This window comes from Marmota monax, unplaced genomic scaffold (assembly GCF_021218885.2).
Source record: "Marmota monax isolate L192 unplaced genomic scaffold, Marmota_monax_Labrador192_F-V1.1 WCK01_AAM20220418_F8-fsc00011, whole genome shotgun sequence".
NCBI classification, from domain to species: Eukaryota; Metazoa; Chordata; class Mammalia; order Rodentia; family Sciuridae; genus Marmota; species Marmota monax.
The window spans coordinates 7,054,004-7,076,724 of record NW_026693082.1 but is presented as its reverse complement, the minus strand read 5'-3'; the positions used below and the strand labels follow the sequence as shown (position 1 = coordinate 7,076,724).

Sequence of the window (22,721 nt, the reverse complement as noted above, 5' to 3'; positions counted from 1 at the left end):
CAAGTATTCATCAGAGAGATTAAATAACCGAACGAGATGTTCGAGAAAAAAATCAAGTATAAGTTTTATAGATATTAGTAGCTTTTAACATTTCTTTTTTTTTTTTTCTTTTTTCCTTTTGAGACATGGTCTCACCATATTACTCAGGTTGGTCTTGAACTTATGAGCTCACGTGACCAACCACCTCAGCCTCTCAAGTAGCTGGGAGTATGTCATGTTCTTTTAAGACAAGTAACCCAGTAATTCTGAGAACTGATTGTTAAAACAGTAGAGATATGAATACTAAGAAAATAATATGTTGAGAAAGTCTGCAGCAAGCAAAGACTCTACCCTAGCCCTGGACCTCCATTCAGCCAAAAGGCCATGGCTTTGGCCCCTCACCCGGGCCTGCAGACCTTGGCTGCAGTCATTCTGGTAGCATGCCAGTTCATTAGCCACCAGACAGAAGTTCCCATTTTTGGACTTCCCGTTGTTGTTAGACATATGCAATTTTAGTATCAGGAATAGAATGCAAGGTGTGGTGGGAAGGAGCATGGAGATTCTGTGATTCCTCTGCTCCTAAAAAGCGGCCTATGTTGATCCTCTGGGCATCTTTTCCCACTGATAGAATAAAGGAGCTGAACCATATTGCAGTGATGATATAAATTATCTTTTAAAAAATGTATGATAGGGCTGGGGCTGTAGCTCAGTGGTAGGGCACTTGCCTAGCATGCGTGAACCAGTGGGTTCGAGCCTCAGCACCACATAAAAATAAACAAATAAAATAAAGGCATTTTATCCATAAAAAAATGTATGATATACAATTTTCTTCTTTCTTTCCTGTTTCCCCCTTTCTTCCTTTGTAGTTTGTGATGCATTCTTCCTTGTATCACTGTTTTATGAAGTGTGATAGAAAAGCATTTTGTCCATTTCAGAGAAGTAAATGTCAGTGCTGGTGGCAAGTGTCAAATCTAGCTGTGCTGGCTTCTGGTCCAGTATTCCTTCTATAATCTTATAGGAAAAGGACTTTGCAGAGGCAGCTTGCCATATTTCTGATGGTGTTTTTGAAAGTGTAAGTGTGCTATTCATTTGCATAGCCCTGACTCCACATTGTACCCATTCTGGATCCAAGTCCATCCACTTTGGACTCATTTCCACAATCTGCCTCACCCTTGAGCAGGGGTGCTGACACAGAAAATATGTTCACATATTATTTAATTTCACTAGGTTTCATGACATTTCATTACACGTATTTGTTCTTCTCTGTTTTATTACTTCCAAATACTAAATTTGTTAATCTGCATCAACATAGTTCTAAGTAAAAGCATTTACTTTTCTAAATAAAATATCCTGATTTGTTAGCAAATCTTTTTGGGAAACACATACTTTATTATACAAGTATAGAATACTTGTATAATGAAAGGTAGCACAAAAACCTTTCATCATTCTAAATCTATTCATGCAAAATTTTACTTCTGAATCCCTATTATTTGAATCTGGACATGCAGAGAAACAAATATAAGACTTGAGAGAAATCATCCCTCATCCTGTTCCCCAGTGTTGCAAAGCAAAGGTATGACTCTGTGAATGCATGCTCTGTTAGAAGTACATAAAAGGATCATTCATACCTCTGGATTGAGACTGAAAGCTTTAGCTGGTTTTCCCACACAAAGAAAATCAAAAATGATTTCTTTCATTGCAAAATCTAAACGTTCCTGGAGAGAACAAAAAAAAAAAAAAAAAAAAAAAACCACACAAAACAATATAAAAATGTTGAAGTGCACATTTAACATGAAATGGTTATTTTCATCATATGTATCAAACAGGTGGCTACTAGAAAAAAGGGGTACTGCTTAGTTTTATGGATCACAGAGAATCCCTGGGGGAAGATCATGCCCATCTGAGCTGCTGGCAGAGCTGCTTCTACTTTTGCTTGCTGTGCAAGGACACCTTCATTATATAAGAGATGGAATTAGCTCTGAAAGCACAAAATGACTGATGACACAGAAGAAAAATCAAAACACTTAGTGTCTGAACTTAGAAACAGGTTAAATTATTCCTACTCATACTACAACTGCTGGTAACTTCTTGTATTTTTGTGATCTGGCTGCAAGATGACCATTTTCCTCTACTCTCTAATATCTTTTGGTTCATAATATAGCAAATAATTCTACAAGTAAGAAGAATATTAACAAGACATATTAAGATTATTTAAATAAAACCATGTCAGTGAGATTCTAGTAATTTGAGATAGTGGCTACTAAGATATGACATGTTCATTTTATACAATATATTCCTGAATAATCAAAGCACATTGTCAAACACCTCATAAATATATGTAGAAAAGTTACATTATTTACGGTCTATGGCTTCCTTTGACCTACGTAATTCTGAGATATACTGGGCAAGCATTTTCATTCCCATTTTAGAGATACAGAAACTGAGAAAAAAGGTGTTCTCTGACTTGTTTGAGATTAAAAGGGCTGGCTCAAGGGATTGGAATAAGTCTTTTTGTATTCCTCTGTAAATCACGAGGAGGTCAAAGTTGTAAGACCATCAACTCATAAAGTGTTTTATAGAGTAAAAGTTGGGTTTGAGGATATAGTTAAACGGAAGAGTATGAACTAAGCATGTGTGAAGCCCTTGGTTCCATCCCAATACAAACAAAACAAAGAAACAAACAAATAACAACAACAATAACAAGAGTCAAAATCTTAGTTCTAAATAGTTAATAGTAAATTACATACTAAAAATTGTGTTTAATACGACTGGACCTAGTTTTAAAGTAAAGTAACATATGTAAAGTGCAAGAATGGTTTTTGGCAATGAATAAATTTCCTTGACAAATGTTAATATTCTTTTTTCACAGACGAAAGTTAGAACATTATTAACTTACTCCTCAAATTTCAATTGTCTTAAAAATACTTCCTCCAAACATTGGATTCTTTGCTTCTTTTAGAATGCAGAGCAGAGAAAAAACAAGGACAGAGAAGTCAAGAGACATTTTTACTAACAGACTTTATGACCTCAGATTAGTCATTTAGACTTGGTCTCTCAATTTCTTTATTTGCCAGATGCTGAAAATACGTCATATACTGATGTCACAATTTGTTTTGAAGTGAAAGAATACCGTATGTGTGAAAACACTTAAAACCTTCAGAAAAGTCGGAACACGTAGGATATTGGAGACTTTGCATCTTTTAGTACTTCGTAAGAAAGAGCCTGGCTACTTAAAAGCAATTAGAAGATTCTCACTGCCAGAAACGTCTCCATTACCTGGGCAATGAACTGGATGATTTTCACAAAGATGTTCAGAGGCATATCTCTTGGCACCACACCGCGGGACCCTTTGGGGAAAAGTGTTGTGATGATGGTTATAAGTCGGCTGGAAAATAAGGGGGGAAAAGAGAAAACAAGCAAGATTGGCTGAGCTCCAGTTCTTTAAGGGAAAAGGGCAGATGTTTCATCTTATCTAAGTATCTGAGAATTCAGAAAAACAAACCACCTCATCCTTTTCCATTAGCATAATTATTCTATGAAATTTATTTTTCGAAAACTAAGGGCAGTTAGAAAATTACAAAATTTTCTTTGTTAAAGTGCTGAATGCAATACTGGAAGTAGGACTCGTCCATCTGGTAGGACGAAGGGAGGCCTGAAAATACTCTCGGACTTAGATCTTTCAGAAACTGTCTGCTCTGAACAGCTTCTGGCTGGGTTAGGAAAGGCAGCAATAAAAGAAAACAGTCTCTGAAAACATTCCTTGGGCTGAGTAATGTGGATACAATTGTTAATGCTATGACATGGTCAACAGGAATCCAAGCCAACTTCTTACCTCTGAGTAGCCGTGTTGCTCTCACATTTAATTCGAATCATGTAAACCCACAGTAATCTGTAGAGAGATTCCAGGGCCACTCGAGCCATTTTGGGGTCTTTATTCTACAACAAAAACCAAAATGCAACATTGCTGATTAGTGATGTCTAGACTTGATTCTCTGAATGTCTGGGAAAGACAGGCCCAGTTGGATGGCAAGGTCCCTGCAAGGCACACACTCCATCATCTGGGACGCATGGGGTATTTGTCCTTCGATGCTCATTGACTAAACAATCCATGAGAAAAAATCCAAATGGCCCTGATGGTGGAACAGTCATTCTGGGGAAGTCACATCATCTCTCCTTTACCAAAGCGCACACTCAAAAAAGACTGCCTTCTCTCTCCTGCCCAGGAAACCCGATTCTTGTAGCAACAGTAGAAGCAATCTGTTCTTGCCATTTATTAGGTCCTTTTAAACACTGCTATTGCTTTTATTCCTCTCCCTCTTCTGTCCCCATCCCAACTGATTAACCCCCAATCTTTATTGACATTAATGAGTATTAGGAACTATGCTATAATCTGGAATATATAGAAAAAAAAGTTTATTGTTTTCTTTAGATGCTCCCAGACAATGGGAGCTGGGTGATAGGTAATAACTAGTCAACTCTAGGACAGTATTAAAAACTAGTGGCAACAGGGTATAGAAAGAAAACAAAGCAGTTGGGATAGGTTTTCCAGGAGCAGATGAAAACTCAGAAGAAGTTTAAATCCATCCATGTTCTCAATCATCCATTCGACAGATATGCGAGTCGCTGCTTGGCACTAGAAACGTTGAAAGGAGTAAAAACAAGGGTGGGAGGAGAACTTTTTAAGCAGAGGCAACAGCACATGGAAGCTAAGAGAGCTGACTGAGTGGCATCATATTTAGGATCTTGAGACATTTGCTAGTTAAGACCAGTGCAGGGAAGCTGGGTGGAGGAGCAGTGGCTGGTGAGGCTTGAGAGAAAGGCAGGAAACACATATGGTAAACTTCCAGGAGGGGATCAGACGTCTCACAGTGGTGACAGAGAGGCCTGAGATGGCAGAGACAGGAAATTCCACGTCTGGAGTGTGGGGAATGAAGCCGAGGCAGGCAGACCTCTTGATGTGGCAGCGGTGGGCACCCAGGCAAAGACAAATAAGCAGGAGAGGAGGGCAGGGATCCCATCATCTAGTGGACATCACCTTCAATCCTCACTTCTGAGGCTCACTCCGCCCTTTCAACTGGTTCTGTGGGTTTTATCCACAAAATGACTCTTGAACTTGACATCCTCTCCATGGCCACTTCTGCAATTCAGCCTCTAGCTCTTGTCACCTGGGGCCGAGCTGCAGGAATCTCCTGTCTTCCTGAATGGATTCCTTCCCCATTGTGCTTTCCTATCATATATGGATTATAATCCTCTGAATTTATTACTTACAAATCAGGCATTTCCCAATGCCTGTAGGATCGAGTTAACATTTGTGTGCACGGCACACCTGCCCAGTCAATATCTAGCCCTAACCTACCTTTCTTGCTTCCCATCCTGTTATTCTCAAACTACAAGCTCCTCAAACTCCTGCTAGGCCTCCTTCTATTTCCATGTCAGGGGTGCCCCTCTACACCACATTCTTTTCTTCTAAGTAAACCCTGTTCTTTTTCCATGGTCAGTCTGAATGTCTCTCCTTCATGTAGCCTTCTCCGTTCCTTCCTGATGTCCTGAAGCCCATCTCATTAAAAAGAGGGCTGTGGAGGAGGAGGGTCGGTTAACCCATGATAGAGTCCCTCCCTGCCTGCCATGCACAAAGCCCTGGGTTTGGAACCCTAGCACCACTAAAAAAGAAAACAAAACTAATTATTTTCTCCCGAGTGTCCCCTGACCCCATATACCTCCAGTGTAGTCTTTAATTTCCTTTTTAAATGTCAACCTCTGGAAGTGGTGGGTTTTCTGACGGGATACATTATTATCTAATTATCCCTGGCATCTATTAGTATTTCTGCCATTCTACAGGAAATCAATAACTGTTTGCTAAACAGTCTTTCAGTGCCAGTCTTAGCCTCACAGAGTTCTACCCATTTTCTTCTCAGAGTGGATAATTTGGGGAGTGCTCAGAACTGTTTAGGAATAGTATAAGATAAATTTTACCTCTAAACTATTACTGAATAAAGATGGGGCCTAAATAAATGCTATGTGAAAGACTACAGTGAGTAGTTTTTAGATGTAGGGAAGGTCAATTTCTTATGTTTATGTAATCTAAAAGTAACTTTTACCATGGTCATTAGTCTAAAAGTCTAAATTTTCATATGTATTTAGGTTGATTTCTAGCCTTGTGATTGTTGTTCTATTTGTCTTTTCAAGTGCTAATGTGATATTAGTTTAATTATTAAAATTTTATGTATTTTTAGGGGCTGGGATGTGGCTCAAGTGGTAGCGCGCTCGCCTGGCATGCATGCGGCCCGGGTTTGATCCTCAGCATCACATACAAACAAAGATGTTGTGTCCGCCAAAAACTGAAAAATAAATATTAAAAAAAAACCTCTGTCACTCTCTTTAAAAAAAATTATGTATTTTAATGTCTTGTATGAATTACCTTGCATTATCCATTGTGTTTTTTAAAAATATTTATTTTTTAGGTTTAAGTGGACACAATATCTTTATTTTATATTTATGTGGTGCTGAGGATCGAACCCAGTGCCTCATGCATGCTAGGCAAGCACTGTACCACTGAGCCATAACCCCAGGCCCATGTCCATTGTGGTTTTGAATTCTTTTTCTTTTTAGGGGTTTTCTAGATGTTCCTGCATGCTTACCATTCCAACTAAACTTTATAACTACTTGTCTATCTCCAGAAAAAAATAACTTGGCTTTTTAGAAGCATGCATTTACAAGAAAAGTGTTTTTCTCTTCTCTTATTTTATTTTTTTGTCTAATATAACAGGTATCATTCATCAAATGTTTCAGTTACTTAAAAGAACTTCAAACTAGTAATACTGCATTTAAACTTTTCTCTCATTAAAAAATTTCAGGTATTCTGAATGTTCTTCCAGTTGCTCCAAATCAGTAAATGTCTCTAGTGTACTTAGTAGTTAAAAGCAAACTCTACACATAGACTGCCTGGATTTGAACCTGTCCTGACTACAATTTAATACCTGTGTGGCCAGCCTTGGGGAAGCTCCTTAAGCTCTCTGTGTCTGATTTTTCCTGTCTGAGATGCAAAAGACAAACCTATCTATCTCATAGGAGAGGTATGAGAGTTAAACAAGCAAATGCATAGGGGGTTATAGCACTCTGCCTGCCCATACTGCTGTGTTATGTACCAATCCAGCAGTAAACAAGCGAAGTGTCATCCTGTTTTGGGGAGCTTCTGTTCTAGCAGAAATGTCTTCTCACTTATACATTTTCCTTTCTTAGTATATGTAGAAGAATTTTCAAATTGCATAATACATCATTTAAAATTCTCTCATGCACATTATCTCAATTGTGAATCATGATGTGGAAGGGCACGTATCATCCCAATTTCACTGCAGACCTTAACCGAAATCTCTAAAATGATTCACGTAAGTGTCTTCTGTTAATTTTAATTTCTTTCAAACATGTTTCCTGTCTTTCCCTCCCACCTTTTTTGCTGTAGCTTATTGTGATTGGTGTTCTTTCATTCTTAACTATTGGTGCTCCCAGAGAGGCCAAAGAGCAATGTGGCTAAGGTTATTATTTTGTTTTGCTGGTGGATTAAGTACTGGTAATTGACTTTCAGCATTTCAGGGTGATATCACTGACTGCTATAATTGCCTCCTAAAGTGGTTTCCTTGCCCTTCTTTTGTTCTCTGTAAAAATAATATTAAGATGCAAACATGATTATTTAATTAAAAAAATTTAAAGTCCATAATTGGCTTCTAATAACCTACTGGACAATGTCCAAATTCCATAAAGAAATTCCATATTATAGAGAAATTGCTCAAATACTCTATTGGGACCTAATAGCTTGTTTCTACTTGAAGACATTCAGAACGCTCCCTCATTGTCTGTTTAATTCCCTTAGCCCCTAACACAATGACATAATAGGTGCTTGATGTTTGAGAATATAGACATTTTTAGCATATCACTGATTTCTGTATCAAAGATTTCAACTTCAAGATCAAAGAACCATTTTTTTGTTGGAATCTGTGTCTCCATTAATTAATTAACAATTAATTTATATATTAATTATGCCATCAAGGTTTGTTAATAAAATTGTTCAGGAAAATAGTGGGCATTAGGGCAGACTACAATTTCCCTGGACAGGTGCTTCTCACCTCAGGGCCACTGACTTCATGTGACATGTTGGCCTTTTTAATGACATGCCCACCTTCTTTAAGTTTTGCTTTTAATGTGGTTAAAGCAATTTGGAATTGGTAAGAAACAAGGTGAGTTGAATTCACCAATGAGTTGGCTGCTGATAGGGTCATTGGTTCAGACCAATGTTTCTCAAGGTCTATCAGCCGACCATTGTCACCAGGTCATCTGGCTGCTTCTAAATATCCAGATCCCTGGGCAGCACCTAGACAGTGTGAACCAGAACCTCCGAAGGTGGGTTTTAGGAAGTTATATTTTATAACGGGCTTCCTTAGAGATTCTTGTGTTTAAGAAGGTAAAAACCTATTGACACACATGGATAAACAATTTTAGTCATCTTAACGATCTTGCTATACTTCTAGTTTTAAATCCCATTTCAATTAAAACTATTTAAATGAATCTATTTCTTTGTTATATTAATTTGTAAATCATAGTAATCTCCTTTGTTTGAACGTTTCTTTAGGATACTTGAATCAGTTTACTTGGATCATAATTCAACCCCTTTCATCACTACATGTTATTCAAATAACATACTGTTGAAGTTTGTGATAATCTCTAACATTGTTATACCAATAACTTATGGAGATTATGTTTTCACTCAATGGTTGTATAAGAATAAGATGTTTTCATCCAATAATGAGATTTTTTCACAAAATTATAGAAATAAAGTTAATATTAAGCAGAATAATCACATTCTGAAAACGAATATTTAAACTACCTAATACTATACCATTTAAATTTGGTATTCACAAAGAGAATAGCCTTCATTTTAAGGCAAATGCCTTACATTTTGAACCATTCAGGTAACAGTTATGAATCTTTAATGTTATTCAATGTCTTCATTTATAAAGATGTCATTAATAACCTTATTATCATATGAAAATTCCTCAGAACTATCTTTAAGTTGTGGTTGGACACAATACCTTTATTTATCTATTTTTATATGGTGCTGAGGATGGAACCCAGGGTCTTGCACGTGCAAAGCAAGCACTCTGCTGCTGAGCCACAACCCCAGCTCCCAAACTATTTTTAAACATCATTGTAGCTGCTTCACACAAATATATACTAAGTATAAAAGATAATTCATCAACTATCCTATTTATGGCAACAACACTTGTTTGGGGGTTCTTACTGGAAATCAAAATACCTTGCTGAATTTCCCTTTCCTGACCTACCTAAATTCCTCATTCTCTATCATAATATCTTATATGATTTCCTTTGGAGCAGTTATCGCTGACGCTTTTGTTCTTATGCATTTATTTACTTACTTATTATCTGTCTCCTTCACTAAAGTGCAAGGTTTAAGAGAGCAACTAGGGCTGGGGTTGTGGCTCAGTGGTAGAGCGCTTGCCTAGCATGTGTGAGGCACTGGGTTCAATTCTCGGGACCACATATAAATACATAAAATAAATAAATAAAGGTCCATTGACAACTAAAAAATATTTTAAAAAAATATAGAGAGCAGGTAGTATTATTGTCTTATTCATCACATTTTCCCAGCATCTAGGATAGCACCTGCTAGACTACTTGAAAAGATCTGCCAGCCAACTGATGGACTTAGTAAATCAATGAATTCAAATTCTAGAACAAGTGGCAACTGAGACAAAAGCAGAATCATTTCTTGCTTTATACTTTTGTTTTACTATGAAACTAGGATTACTAAGGTCTACCTTTAGTAAGTGTTGCTATCTAAGCATGATTTTTAGAAAAAACAGAAATAACATCCACGAACGCATGTGACATTCCCATGACACACATGACAACCATTCTCTTGGTTCTTAAAAAATCTTTGATTAATGAGAGACCATATAATAAAGTGTATTTCTTTATTATGATTCTTTTATGATTTTTTCCTTTATAATCCGGACCTCACTGATATATTATATTCATTTTTATAAAAGGAAACAAATTAAAAATTCTCATGTAATAACATCTACTTTTGAAGGGCAAGAAACTAGTACGTAGTTGTGAATGAAATAAATATTCTGTTTTAACAGTATTATTAAATTAAGTTCTTAAAATATATTTCCTTTTTCAGAATTAGGTATCTGGATGATATGAAAGGAATGTGTCATTTTAAAAATAGCTCAATATGTTTAAATTCTGACATAAAACAGGATTGGTTACCATGGACAAGAATTCCTAAAAGACGTGAATGTCTTGGTGAGAAGGTGCCATAAATTTCTTAACACTTTACAATGGCATGTTGCTATTATATGATTGACTGAGTTAAAAGTTAAAGAATTCAGGTCTGTGGTCCCAAAGCAGGCTAAAGTCAGACTCATGCTGAGGATGAACCAGGGCAAGGACACAAACTAGACCTGAATCTGGGAGCTTGTTTACTGGAAAGCATGAGGCTGTTGTCCTACATACCTCTCCTCTGCTTAGGTCATGCTGCCACCTTGATGACTCCCCACTGCAGAAGCCGCCAAAGATGGTCATCAAGTTCAACATGGGGGATGTGGACACTAGGTTCATCATTCTGAAGTGTATGGTGGAAGAGATGGGAAAGGAAGTGGGGGAAGAGAGCCAGAAGGTGTATATGGGGAAGTGTTGGTTGTCCCTTGTGAAGTGGTATGATTGGTTCTAAATGGTATAAAATACTGAAGCTATCCAAGACCAAGACCACTTCTGAAGCCATGTTCGTTTCCCTTCAGGTATTTCTTCTATCTTGAGGATGGATGAGGAGGTCTGGAAAGTTTTTTTATATAGTAATGATGTTTATAAATAGCCCCATTCAAATATTGACGGGGTTGAGTTCTAAATATGAGATACAATTTTATTCTGCTTGTAACTCATCAACAATCTTTTTATATCTTTTTGGCTTTTGGGTAGTGAATTCCAACAGCTTACTACCCATAAAGTAAAACATTCTTGCCTTTACTTTGCCTGATGAATACTGCTTTCACACTCCATGAGGTACAACACTTGTACAAACTGTACAGGTATCCTCCTGCTCCCAAGGTTACAACCCTCTCTGTATCTCGCAATTTGAAGCTTTATTACATATTCCTCAATGAAATGTTAAGCATTTCAAGGATGGGGACTCTTGTTCTACATCTAGATTTATATAGTTGTCTTGCTCCATTCTTCCCAATTCCAGTACTTTCCTTACCACCTCACAAACAGAAGCCACTACAAAATCCTTATGAATGAAATTGAATTCTTGAATGTGGTTTAGTCTCTTAAGAGCATTGATTTTACATACTCTTTCTGACTTATTGCTTCTCTTTTTTAGAAATTCTAATGTGTGCAATGTTGTATAGGAAAATACCGTCAGAATCCAGACCCACTTCTCTCTGGGGAGTTTATAACCCCTCTTACTAAGTCTCTGATGGGCTTAGACTAGAGCTTTAAATAGTATTTTAATTTGGAGATAAATTACAAAGTAAGATGCTCTGCTATGTTTCAAAAACAATGTTGGGCTAAAAAAATTGGCCTTTTTAACCATAGTAGTAAATTATTATGCAAAATATCATAATTTTAGCCAAAATTCATCAATCACATTATACATACTACATACAGGAAGCCACTCTATGAGCATTTTCAATTATTTCTCTTTGTTTTGAAGAAAATAGCTATTTTCTATCTGTACAAAATGTAAAAAAAGTATTAAATGGGATTAATAACTGGATACTTAAAAAGTAGACCGAATAATAAAAATGGCATTGGGCTGCACTTCAGAATCATATATCAGGGCAGATGGATAAATCCTCAAACAAAATACTTCAAAGCAGCCATTATATAACAGTTGATAACCCTGAAAAGCACTTCAGTTTTAGGAGTCCTTTAAAAGCTTCATTCTCTATCCACTGCTATTATATTTCACTGCCATTCTGAAGAAAATGAATGATTCTAATCTTGGATTTCACAATCAGCTTTTAGAGCCAGTACACAGTGGGTGCTTAAAACAGCTCTAATGCAGATTATTGTGTAATTATGGTGAATGCCAAAATAGTATAATTAATCTTAACCATTTTGCCAAATTAAAGTGTCTTAGGAAAAACACAAAACGAGGCAACATGTACAAGCACATGCAAGATTTTACAACTAAGTATTTTCTAAAACTGGAAAGCATCAAATGTCAAACCTGTAAAAGACACTGAACCACAACTTTGAACACAAGCGGGAACAAGTGTGAAGAATACCTCCTATTTACACTTATTATCATGGAGGGTTTTCATTTAGTTGCCTTCTATCAATAGGTCACTAAACACACAGCATGTTTACCATTTCAAACCTATAAAGCCAATTTCGAACCTAATCATTATGGCTGCTTTACCTGTAGGCTTCTTGGTCTCAGGGACCACTACTTTTATTCCTTGTGTCACCTAGCACCTGTGCTCCCTTCCCAGAGAGCAGTAAACAGTGACAACTTGATTACTGTCATGTGGCTTGGACAGAATACCCTCAAGTAATTACACAACAGTGACAACTACTGCTTTATAAAAATGGAGTAACTAAGGGCTCAGCACAGCCTAAGGACTATCTCTCTATACATAATGGAATAGTTCTGCGCAGGGCAAGCCTGCCCCCGACAGGCACACTTGCTTCCTATATAAATAATGGTATAAAGTAGGATGTGTGATTTGAATGTTATAGATATTAGTAATTAAGTTGAATGAAATAAAAAAAAAACTTGTGATTGCCTCGCTCATGACACTAAGTGAACCACGAGTACTTTCAGTGAATTAAAGCTGATGAAAGTGATACAACTTGTTAATAAACTCTGACACTGTCCAAAGACACAAATGTGTCATTATATGTTAATGGCATAGCATGCTAATGACACTAAGTCAATCCTTCCCATAGAAGGGAGTTTTATTTCCAAAATATTTACCCAGGCTGAAGGGGACAGAAGAAGGATGCGTGAGGGATAGGTGAGCACCTGAAATCAATTCACATGCTTCTGTTGGCTAAACGTGGCCATTTTAAATTTCTATATTATTTAAATTAAATGTGACAAAGATGCATATAAAGCAGCATTTAATTTTCTTTCAAGTGATCCTTATTGGAACAGATTTATTTTCCCCCAACCTGAAGTGATTTCTCTTATCCCTAGTCAGAAGCATAGACGCCTGCCTGAGAACTGTATTGTGAATTCTTGTAAAGGATTTTTTTTTTTTGTCCAGATGACAAATACTAACCTTAAGGTTGGACAAACAGTTGTTAAGAAAAACATGCCACCTATTCAGGAACAGCTGCTTCTGACTGACGCAGAGCAGACAGGTCACCAGGGGGTACAAGGCCTGAGAAGAAAGGAGACGAGATCACAGAATGATATTTCAATGAATCAGGAAACACATATTTTCTGTACCAATTACTTCACCATCTCCCTCTGCCATAAAAGTTTGAATAAGTAGGACACTAAGTTACACAAGGCCTAATGGGTGTCCAGCGGAGGTGGGCATTTTGCAGATACTTTCTGATAATGCGGGGGATGGAATCATCTAGAACTATGGACAAAGTATAGTGATATGCTTCATGTATAAGAAGAGAGAAATCTGATTCACTTAAGTAGTCTTCACTTAGGAACCTTGAAAACAAATATCCAGCAAATATGCTGCCTGCCTGCCCAGAGAGCAGTGAACAGAGACGAACTGATTACCGTCATGTGGCTTGAAAAGAATACCCTCAAGTAATCACACCGCAGTGACAACTACTGCTTTATAAAATGGAGTAACTCAGGGCTCAGCACAGCCCAAGGACGACTTTTCTATATATAATGAAGTAGCTCTGAGCAGGGCAAGCCTGCCTTCCACACCTAGTAAAAGAGAACATTTACTTTCTGTCACTATATGTGTAAACCATTGTTGTGGATTTTCTCATAGATCCTAACCAAGATACTAACAACTCACCATCTTAGGTCACTGCCAATCTTGGGGTGGGGGAAAAAAAAAGAGCAGGAAGGCACATTAATTTTGAAAATGTTACTGGCTTTTTCACTTACAAATATCTACTTGTTTGTCCCTGTCTTAGAGGTAGGTATATATATTTTCTTTTGCATGCAATCCTCCTGTAATTAAGGAAGATTCCTAAAAGAAATGTTATTACATTGGTAAACTCCACTAAGACAAATTTAACCACAGAGGAATTTGCTTATGACCAAATAAACAGAGGTGCTACTGTGCTTTTCCTGCTGAACTGGGCCAATTTCCCACAGCAACTAAAGACATAAAAGCTAATGGGCAGCCACCCAAGAAACACATGCAGAATTCACTACCATTTTGCTAAGCCAGATCTTAGATACCTTTATGATTCCCAAAGAACTCAGGCTGATGAAGATTTAAACAAAAGCATAACTGGCTTATCTATTAACTCGAACTAGCAAGAAACAACTGCCAGAGATGAGATTCAGTGCTTGGCAATTCATTAACTTATTTTTTTTCTTCTTCTTTAAATTAGCTTAGCTTTAAAGGGCTTTGAACTATTGTTTCCATTGAATGCAACTCTGATGCCAATCACTAGTCTTCAAAAAAAAATGCATCAATTAGTCACAGTGACATTGGAATGTGGACAAATGAGCCAATTTGTTATCACTACCAGAAAAGCAACATGCTCAGCAGTGTCTATACTTGTAAACTAGCCTCAACCCTACTAAACAACCATCTAAACAGCCATCTAAACAACCTATTTCCTCTAGACTGTCATGATTGCCCTGGTATACTACATGCCAATTTGTAAACCAGAGCTTTATTTACTGTGGAGGGTAATCTGCTTCTTTTCAGTACAAACCCTCCCCAAGAACTGCTTTCCCAGCCTTCAGAGAACCTCACCTGGGGGCCACTATTTCCCATCCCGATTTTTGCCTACTTCAATTCTGATCCTGAATGTCAGGATAGGAATTACCCAGTATATAGGATCCTGGGGATTGAGAAGAGGAACTTCATAAACTTTAGCTTTTGGATTGAGGAAAAAAAATAATTCTTGGAAATTTAAAGAAAAATCAAATTAAGCCAATCTTAAAAAACAAAGAACAGAATCCATAGAACCAGAAGGGTCATCGGAGGTGACACGGTCAAATCCCCTTCTAGTACCATGATTCACAGCTGATAATAAATGTAAGCTCAAAAGTTTGAAAGCCTTTACGAAAGAGTCAGTCATGGGTAATTCTTCCATCTGTGGCATTCTTATACAAGGATTCTACAAATCAAATAGATTTCTGCCTGGCAATTTTAATCTCTGCAGTTTTGTTTGTGTTTTGGATTTTCTCGTAGATACTAACCAAGGAATGCTTCTTTCTAGAAGAAAGTTCCAGAGTGGTATCATATAGGCTTTCCACGAAGTTTCTAAGGCAGGGAACATTTACTTCATTTTTAACGGCCTGAAACAGAAGTGCATGTGCATATTCTATTATCGAGACTGTTGAGTCTGTCATTCAGTTTGAAGAAGTTCTTAGAAAGGAAAGGCTAACTCACAGCCGCAACTGGGACAAGGATTTCCACAAAGAGTCCAGCCAAGGCATGTTTGATATCTTTGTCTTTGACTTCAAGGAAATAATGGGCACATTCCTACAAAGAAGAAGGAAGGATATAGGGAGAGTTGATTGAAAAGTACATGTAAAATGTATTTAAGCAAACTTAAGTAAATAGCTCTTAATCATATGTACCAATACAGCCTATTCTGTAATCTATTTAAAAATCACTGGATCAGACATTTGTATCAAGTCGAAAGGTTTACAAGGGCCTCAGTGACATTTCACAAGGCTGGTTTTCTCTCTTCTATATCTAGTTCAAGCCACTCTTCTGAAAGGACAAAGCATCTACAACCAGTAAGCACACATTTATCTTCTGGATTACTGGCTGGTTCATTCAGTCATTCATTTCCAATAAGGGTCTGTAGATCACTTACCCTGTGTGGGGGCCTGCACCCTTGACTGGGCTGCAAACACAGATCCCCAGGGAGGAAAAACATGGGAAGACAGGTTGAAGACAGTAAACTTATTTTGGGCCCGGTGCCGGATGGCCTCGGCTACAGAGCTGTTTACTTGCTCTGACATTTTAGGTGTGTTTATTATTCAGATCGTTTCATAAGCAAGTCTGGAATGCCTCCTTCCCCACCTCATACAAGGCTTTGGTAGGGTTCCCACAGCAAGGATGTCTCTGCAGGTTGCCCAGGGACTTGTCCTATAGGAAAGGAGGCCTTCCTTGAGCACTGCCAGCCTTTTCTCCTCCAGGCCTTCTGCTAGTGCTTCCTGTGGTCTCTGCCAGGCCCTATTCCCATCCAAGAATCCAGGCTACACATATTTGATGACATACTAATTTCCACATTAGCTCTCACCCTTTATTATAGTTGCAATTGAGAAGACCAGCTGCTAAGGTCCTCAGTCTACCAACATCATATTACAACCTCTGCTCTGGGTGGGCAATACCAACTAGGAGTCAGAGAGACCGTTTTCCCCAGACAGAATGGAGTTTATGGTTCCCAGGATCATGTTCTTTTGCTACCTTTTGCATATGTATGCATATATCAAGTTGTCACCCAAGTACAGACACATATGATCTATTAGTATGAAAGTGGGATAAACATAATAGAATAGATAAGAATCACCGAGTGATTATCATATACTAAGAATCCTCAACGTTAGTGTCATTACCAGCACCTTTTAGGTGAATTATAATTGGGATGAAAAAGACAATGTAACTGGCTAAGGTCACAGAGCCGATAAATATGGTTCTTCAATCCAAATCCAAGAAGTCTGACACACAATGTCCATCTTCCCTCTCTCCACCCCTCTACGTACCAGCTTTATGGAGAGATGATTCGTGTACTCTGCAATTTACTCATTTGAAATATTCAGTTCACTGGATTTTGGTATACCAACAGTTGTGCATCCATCTATCACCACAATCAAATTTAGAACTTTTTAATGCCCCCCAAAGAAACTCTGTACCCCTTGGCAGATACTCTCTACCTCTCCATCCACTCCGATGCTCAGTCCTAGGCAACCATTAACATGTTTTCTCTCTCTATGGATTTGCCAGTTCTGGACATTTCAGGTAAATGGATTCACATTCTACATGAGCTTTTGTGCCTGGCTTCTTTTACTAAGTATATTTTTAAGGTTCATTTATTTTACAGCATGCATCAGTACTTTACTGCATGAATATACCACATTTTGTACATTCCATTGTATGGATATGTCACATTCTGTTCATCCATTCATTGGTTCACAGACATTTGAGTTATTTTCACTTTGGCCTACAATGAATAATGCTGTTATGAACATCTGTGTTCAAGTTTATGTGTGAACATACATTTTTATTTTTCTTGGGTGTATAATATATACCTAGAGTGGAACTGTTGGATCATTGGGTAATTCTACGTTTGGGCACCTGAGGAGCTTCCAGGCTGTTTTGCATTCACACTAGCACGGCATGAGGGTTCCAGTTTCCTCCCATCCTCTCCTATGTTTATTACGTGTCTTTTTAATAGCTGACTTTTGGATTATAGAATGGTACAATCTACATTCATAACTCCTACATCCAAAGTCTCAAGTAAGATGAGTACCAAATCTAATTTACAGAAGTATTAGAAAAATGCCTTCAGGTACCTAAGTTTTTGTAATTTTTTTTTTGTACCAGGGATTAAACCCAGGGGTGTTTAACCACTGAGTCACATCCCCAGCCCCCCTTTTAAAATATATTTTATTTAGAGACTGAGTCCCATTAAGTTGTTGAGGCTGGCTTTGAACTCGCAATCCTACCTCAACCTCCCGACCAGCTGGGATTACGGGTATGCTCCACTGTGCCCAGTTGTAAACTCTTAATAGAGCTACGGATTCTCCCAAGTTCTTATTAGTAACTTTTTTTTTTTTTTTTGCTATGCACCATAATGAATTCAGGTTGATAGACATCAAACCTATATGATTTGGTTGATTTTTTTTTTTAAATGAAGATTCCTGTAAATGTTGATGTAGCCAATCCAATGCTATCAATTTCTAAAAAAGTAAAAGTGTCAGCTATATTGTATTCACAGAACAATGTTATCAAAATGAATAAAAGAGAAAAAAAACCAAAAAAGTAAGAAATGCTATTGTACACTTTACTCCAAAGATAACAGGAAATTTTAATAAATGAAACAATGTGTCTGTAACTCTATTGTTTGGTTCCAGGCACTTAAAGAATTATTGATAAGGTAGGATGTTCTAAGTCAAGATGCTCCTTGGCTCATGATGATGGGATGTCCAGATCAACTTATCATAAGTTGAAAATATCATTAAGAGGAAATGGCATTGAACACCCCTAACTTAGTGAATGGCCTGGCCTAGCCACAGAACACATTGTGGTGCTGGCTGTTTCCCACCATGATGATGGGGTTGGCCAGGAGCTCTGCCCAGCATCTAAAGAGAGGATCAGACCACATAGTGCTAGCCTGGGAAAAGATCCAAATTCAAAACTTGAAATGCAGTTTCTACTGAATGTGTATACCTATCACACCACTAAAGTTGAAATATTACTAGATGAATCACTGTAAGTTGGATCCCGCTTATAAAGGGTTTTCACAATCGAGGTGTCATTCTGATAAAGGGAATTATTTGAGTTGATCACCACTTAGTGCTCTTGTCCAGGACTTTACCTGCATAAATTGAAGAGAGGCCTCAAAGTCTTCCACTGGATACATTTTAATTCGAAAGAATTTCATTCCCATTATCAAGCTGATAATGCTCTGCACCACATACGGATTTTGCTCTTTGTGCCGTAATTCTTTTAACTCTGCCATAAACTTCTTCTTGACAGCAGGGAATCTACAAAAAGAACGTAAGTGGTTTATCAAGTGACAGGAAAGCCATGCAATGGGGGCTTCCAGCACCTAAAGTGACAGTGCACGGTCATCAGATCCTTAGAAACAGGTGAAGTACAATGACTGTCATTTCACAAGGATTTGACATTCGGGATTTGGTAGAGTCCAATTTTCTCCTTTCCCCTCTTATTCGACAAGATGCTTCACCTCTCCTTCAGACTAGGGAACAGACCCAGCATTATCTAGACTCTCTCAAGATGGTTTAGCTCTTAAATTGAGCAGACAAAAAGCTCCATTTCCTCGGGCTTAGCAATTTCCAACATACTTACAGACCTCCAGGGCCTAAAGTGTCAAATTTTGAGTATGCGAGTAATAACATACTAGGGTCAGTTATTTCTGACGGTGACAGCAAATGATTTTTGGACTTACAAATAATGCCAAAGATATTTTGACATCTATTTCCAAAATTTTCTCCTGTTGTTCCTTGATAGTTTTAGATTAATGATCATGGAAAAATATATTTTTAAGTTGAAGGAAAAATCTAGTAATGGGAAAATCTAGTAATGGGAAAATTATGTTTAAAAGATATGGGCTGTCTATTATATGTATGGGATTTTATAATTTAATGTGGTGAATATGAAAACAAACAAAAGAAACTTATTTGTATTATTTGAAAGCAAAATAATATTAATTGCAACACCAACAACCATGTCATATTAGTTTAAAAAAAGAATGGCTTTTTAAAAACCTACGTTTTTTTTTAAACTTCTGAGATATGCTGCTTTGATTAGTAGTTAAAAAACAGAAAAGAAAAACACAGAAAGCCAGGTATGATTAGAAAACGTACTTGTGATTACAAAAGCTAAAGGCAAACTAATAGAAGCAAACCAATAGAATCACAGAAGGTGGGAACAAGTCTTGCCTCAAAGTAGAAGTTTTAGGACACACAATAAAGGTAGCCGAGCACACAGACCGTTTCCCAAATGGAAAGGGGCCAGTTTTGGGGGGTGGAGAGAAATTACATGGTGTTCATTTTATAACAATTTGTTAAACTATATATTTGTTTTATGGGTTTTTATGTATATTTGCTACACGTATTTCACAATAAAAAGATTTTACAAAGGCAATAGAGCAGAAAATATAAATAACTTCAAGGCACAAATACTTTATGAATGAGATATTCTCTAATGGGTTGTTAATGTAGTTAAGGATATTTCAGGGTTTATTCCTAATCTGTGGTAGCATTTTGTGGCTTTCCACAAAACATTCACTTTCAAGACAGCATTCCAAACAGGCCCATTCTGACATTTCTTAAATACTATTGAAATAAGATAAAAAATATTAGTTGTGTTTACTTTACAAGTAAAATATCATGGAAACTAGTTGGAAGATTATGTATTATTTTTTAGGATGAAGAAATCAGCAAAATTGAAATGCAAATTTTATTTATAAAACTTACAAAATAGATTTGATATCAGATAACATCTATTTGAAGAAGTTTTAAAACTACACTGTTGAATATTTTGGAATATAAATTCAAAGCTCCAATGTCATCATCCTTTTCTAAATCTTATAGATAAAAATTGATGGAAATGATGACAATAGTAGCAAGCAGATACAGTACCCACTCCACACCAGCCACGGGCCAGTTACATATAGTGACTTATCTAATCCTCAACAACACTGTGTGCAGGTTCAATATTATATCATTTTTTTAATGGAAGAGGAAACTAGAGAAAGATTTCATAACCTGATAAAATTTCATAGCTGAGAGGCTCAGAAGCTAGCATTTGAAGCCAAGTCTGGTTCTAGAATCTCTATGTCTAAACCAGTCATTCTCAAAAACACGTTCTCCAAATTGGCAGCATCTGGAAGCTTACTAGAATGCACATTTTCTGGACCTTCCCCAGACCTACTTTTATGGACTAAAGTGTCCCCAACTCTGGATCATACAAAAAAGTATTAATTTCATGTATCTTAGAATGTGACTATGTTTGGAGTCAGGGGCTTTAAAGAGGTGATTGAGTTAGGGTGGCCCCCATCCAATATGCCTAGAGAATAGAAGAGGAAAAAGTATGCCCACAATGGGAAAGGACCTCATGAGGACATAGGGAGAAGGTGGCCACCTGCAAGCTCAAGGGGAAGAGGTCATAGAAGAAACCACTTTAGCCAGCACCTTGATCTTGAACCTCTAGCCTCCAGAACAGTGTGTAAATAAATGTCTGTTGTTGAAGCCATCCAAACTGTGGTCCTTTGTTACACTGTCTCCAGTAAACCAATACATATGAGTAACTGCCTAGCCAATGAGGAGTGTACAGATTGAAAGTGAGTGACTTGAGAAGGCCATGAACACTTTCTTCAAGCACTAAATCATTACATGGAAGAAAATGAAGGGAAAACTTATGGCAAAAAGACATTTGAAAATGGAATGAACTCTAATATATTATATAATTTAATTGTCTATGGGATTTTGTTGGTTGTCTGACTCCACTGATGAGCTGTAAGCGCCACAAAAGATCAGGCACATAGTAGGTGCTCAGTACATGTTCTGAGTGGGTTAATTTCCTTTGGGGGAGATAGTGAGTTTCCTGTCATGGAGGCATGTAAGCAGAAGCTGAGCAGGTCATTGAGAGGTCTCTTGCAGATGGCACATGGCTAGGCTACTTGAAGCTCCTTTTCAAAGTTGAAATTTTGTGAAATCTGATTTTACTTCTACTGATGAACGAAATAAAGGTAATTTTCACAGAAAAGATACACATTTAAACATTTGTTCTTACACCTTTTATACTTGACTAAGCAGAGGTAGGAAAGGCCAGGTTATTTGTATAACTCAGTCTATCGATCTTCTCATGAGATGGCTGCTGAAACTTTATTTCTAATTTAAAATTAAGTATGACTATCTTTTACTGTTGAAAGTTCCAAATGATATGAACATGTTATGTTAGCATAAAAGCAATCCAAAAATCCACTTCCCTTACAATGATTATAGGGAAAAGCCAATTTTTCAGTGACCTTTTCTTTAGAACTTAGACAAATACAGTAAGTAAATACTCAGCCTTTGGCAATACTATACATTTCACATTAAGATATATTGTGCATATGCACAGCATATATTTTTAACCAAAGTACACGGAAAAATCTAATTTAACTTAATTTACTTTGAAAAAGTCAATACTATGTATGGATATCTCTTAATAGGAATACATTCCTTACTGACAGGAATTAAGTAGTATTATTATTACCAGGAAGATTAAAACAGTGATTCTGCTAAAACTCAACGACCAAGTAAGCCTTAAAACCTGAAGTTATAATGTGGAAAATATTTAATATGCATTATCATTGGAAAATAGATACACAATCTAAAATTCAAATTATTATAATACTTATCATTTTTAGGAATGTTAATCACATTGAACCAGATTTAAAAAAAAAGTGTTTTGGGGGGTTTATCTCCTTGAGAACAAGAGAAGCAGTACTTTTCTAAAGTGAAGATAAAGAAATGGTCCTGGTATACTTATGAGAACGAAGACGTATGACACTAAGGTAAGATTGTATTATCTATCAATAAAGGTTAGCTACACATTGCCTGGTTGAGAACATACCATGGGCTATTTGAGTCTGATCACTGCAAGAGCAGACTGGCCAAGGTACTTAAAAAAAAAAAATCTAATTTTAGCTTAATTGACTTTGAAAAAAGCCAATACTATGTGTGAATATCACTTAATAGTAAAAAAATTTCCCTGAAAGACAGGAATTAAAGAGTTCCCCAGTGACTGGAAAATACTGAAGCACTGACCAAATTGAGACATTTTTAACACTTAGCTATTGCAGAATTGGGA

The 22,721-nt window shown here is 37.0% G+C and overlaps 1 protein-coding gene across 9 annotated transcripts in view; it reads right to left on the bottom strand.

The window, feature by feature from the left end:
* Positions 1-22,721, bottom strand: part of Fry (FRY microtubule binding protein) — a 407,101-nt gene that overhangs the window by 126,263 nt on the left and 258,117 nt on the right. For all 9 annotated transcript variants that reach the window (XM_058582514.1, XM_046454025.2, XM_046454026.2 and 6 more), the window contains 7 exons: positions 18,718-18,886; positions 15,558-15,650; positions 15,365-15,463; positions 13,287-13,388; positions 3,812-3,915; positions 3,256-3,364; positions 1,608-1,694 (listed from right to left, as the gene is read on the bottom strand). In XM_058582514.1, the coding sequence (XP_058438497.1) occupies positions 1,608-1,694; positions 3,256-3,364; positions 3,812-3,915; positions 13,287-13,388; positions 15,365-15,463; positions 15,558-15,650; positions 18,718-18,886 (763 nt within the window). The remainder of the gene's footprint in view (positions 1-1,607; positions 1,695-3,255; positions 3,365-3,811; positions 3,916-13,286; positions 13,389-15,364; positions 15,464-15,557; positions 15,651-18,717; positions 18,887-22,721) is intronic.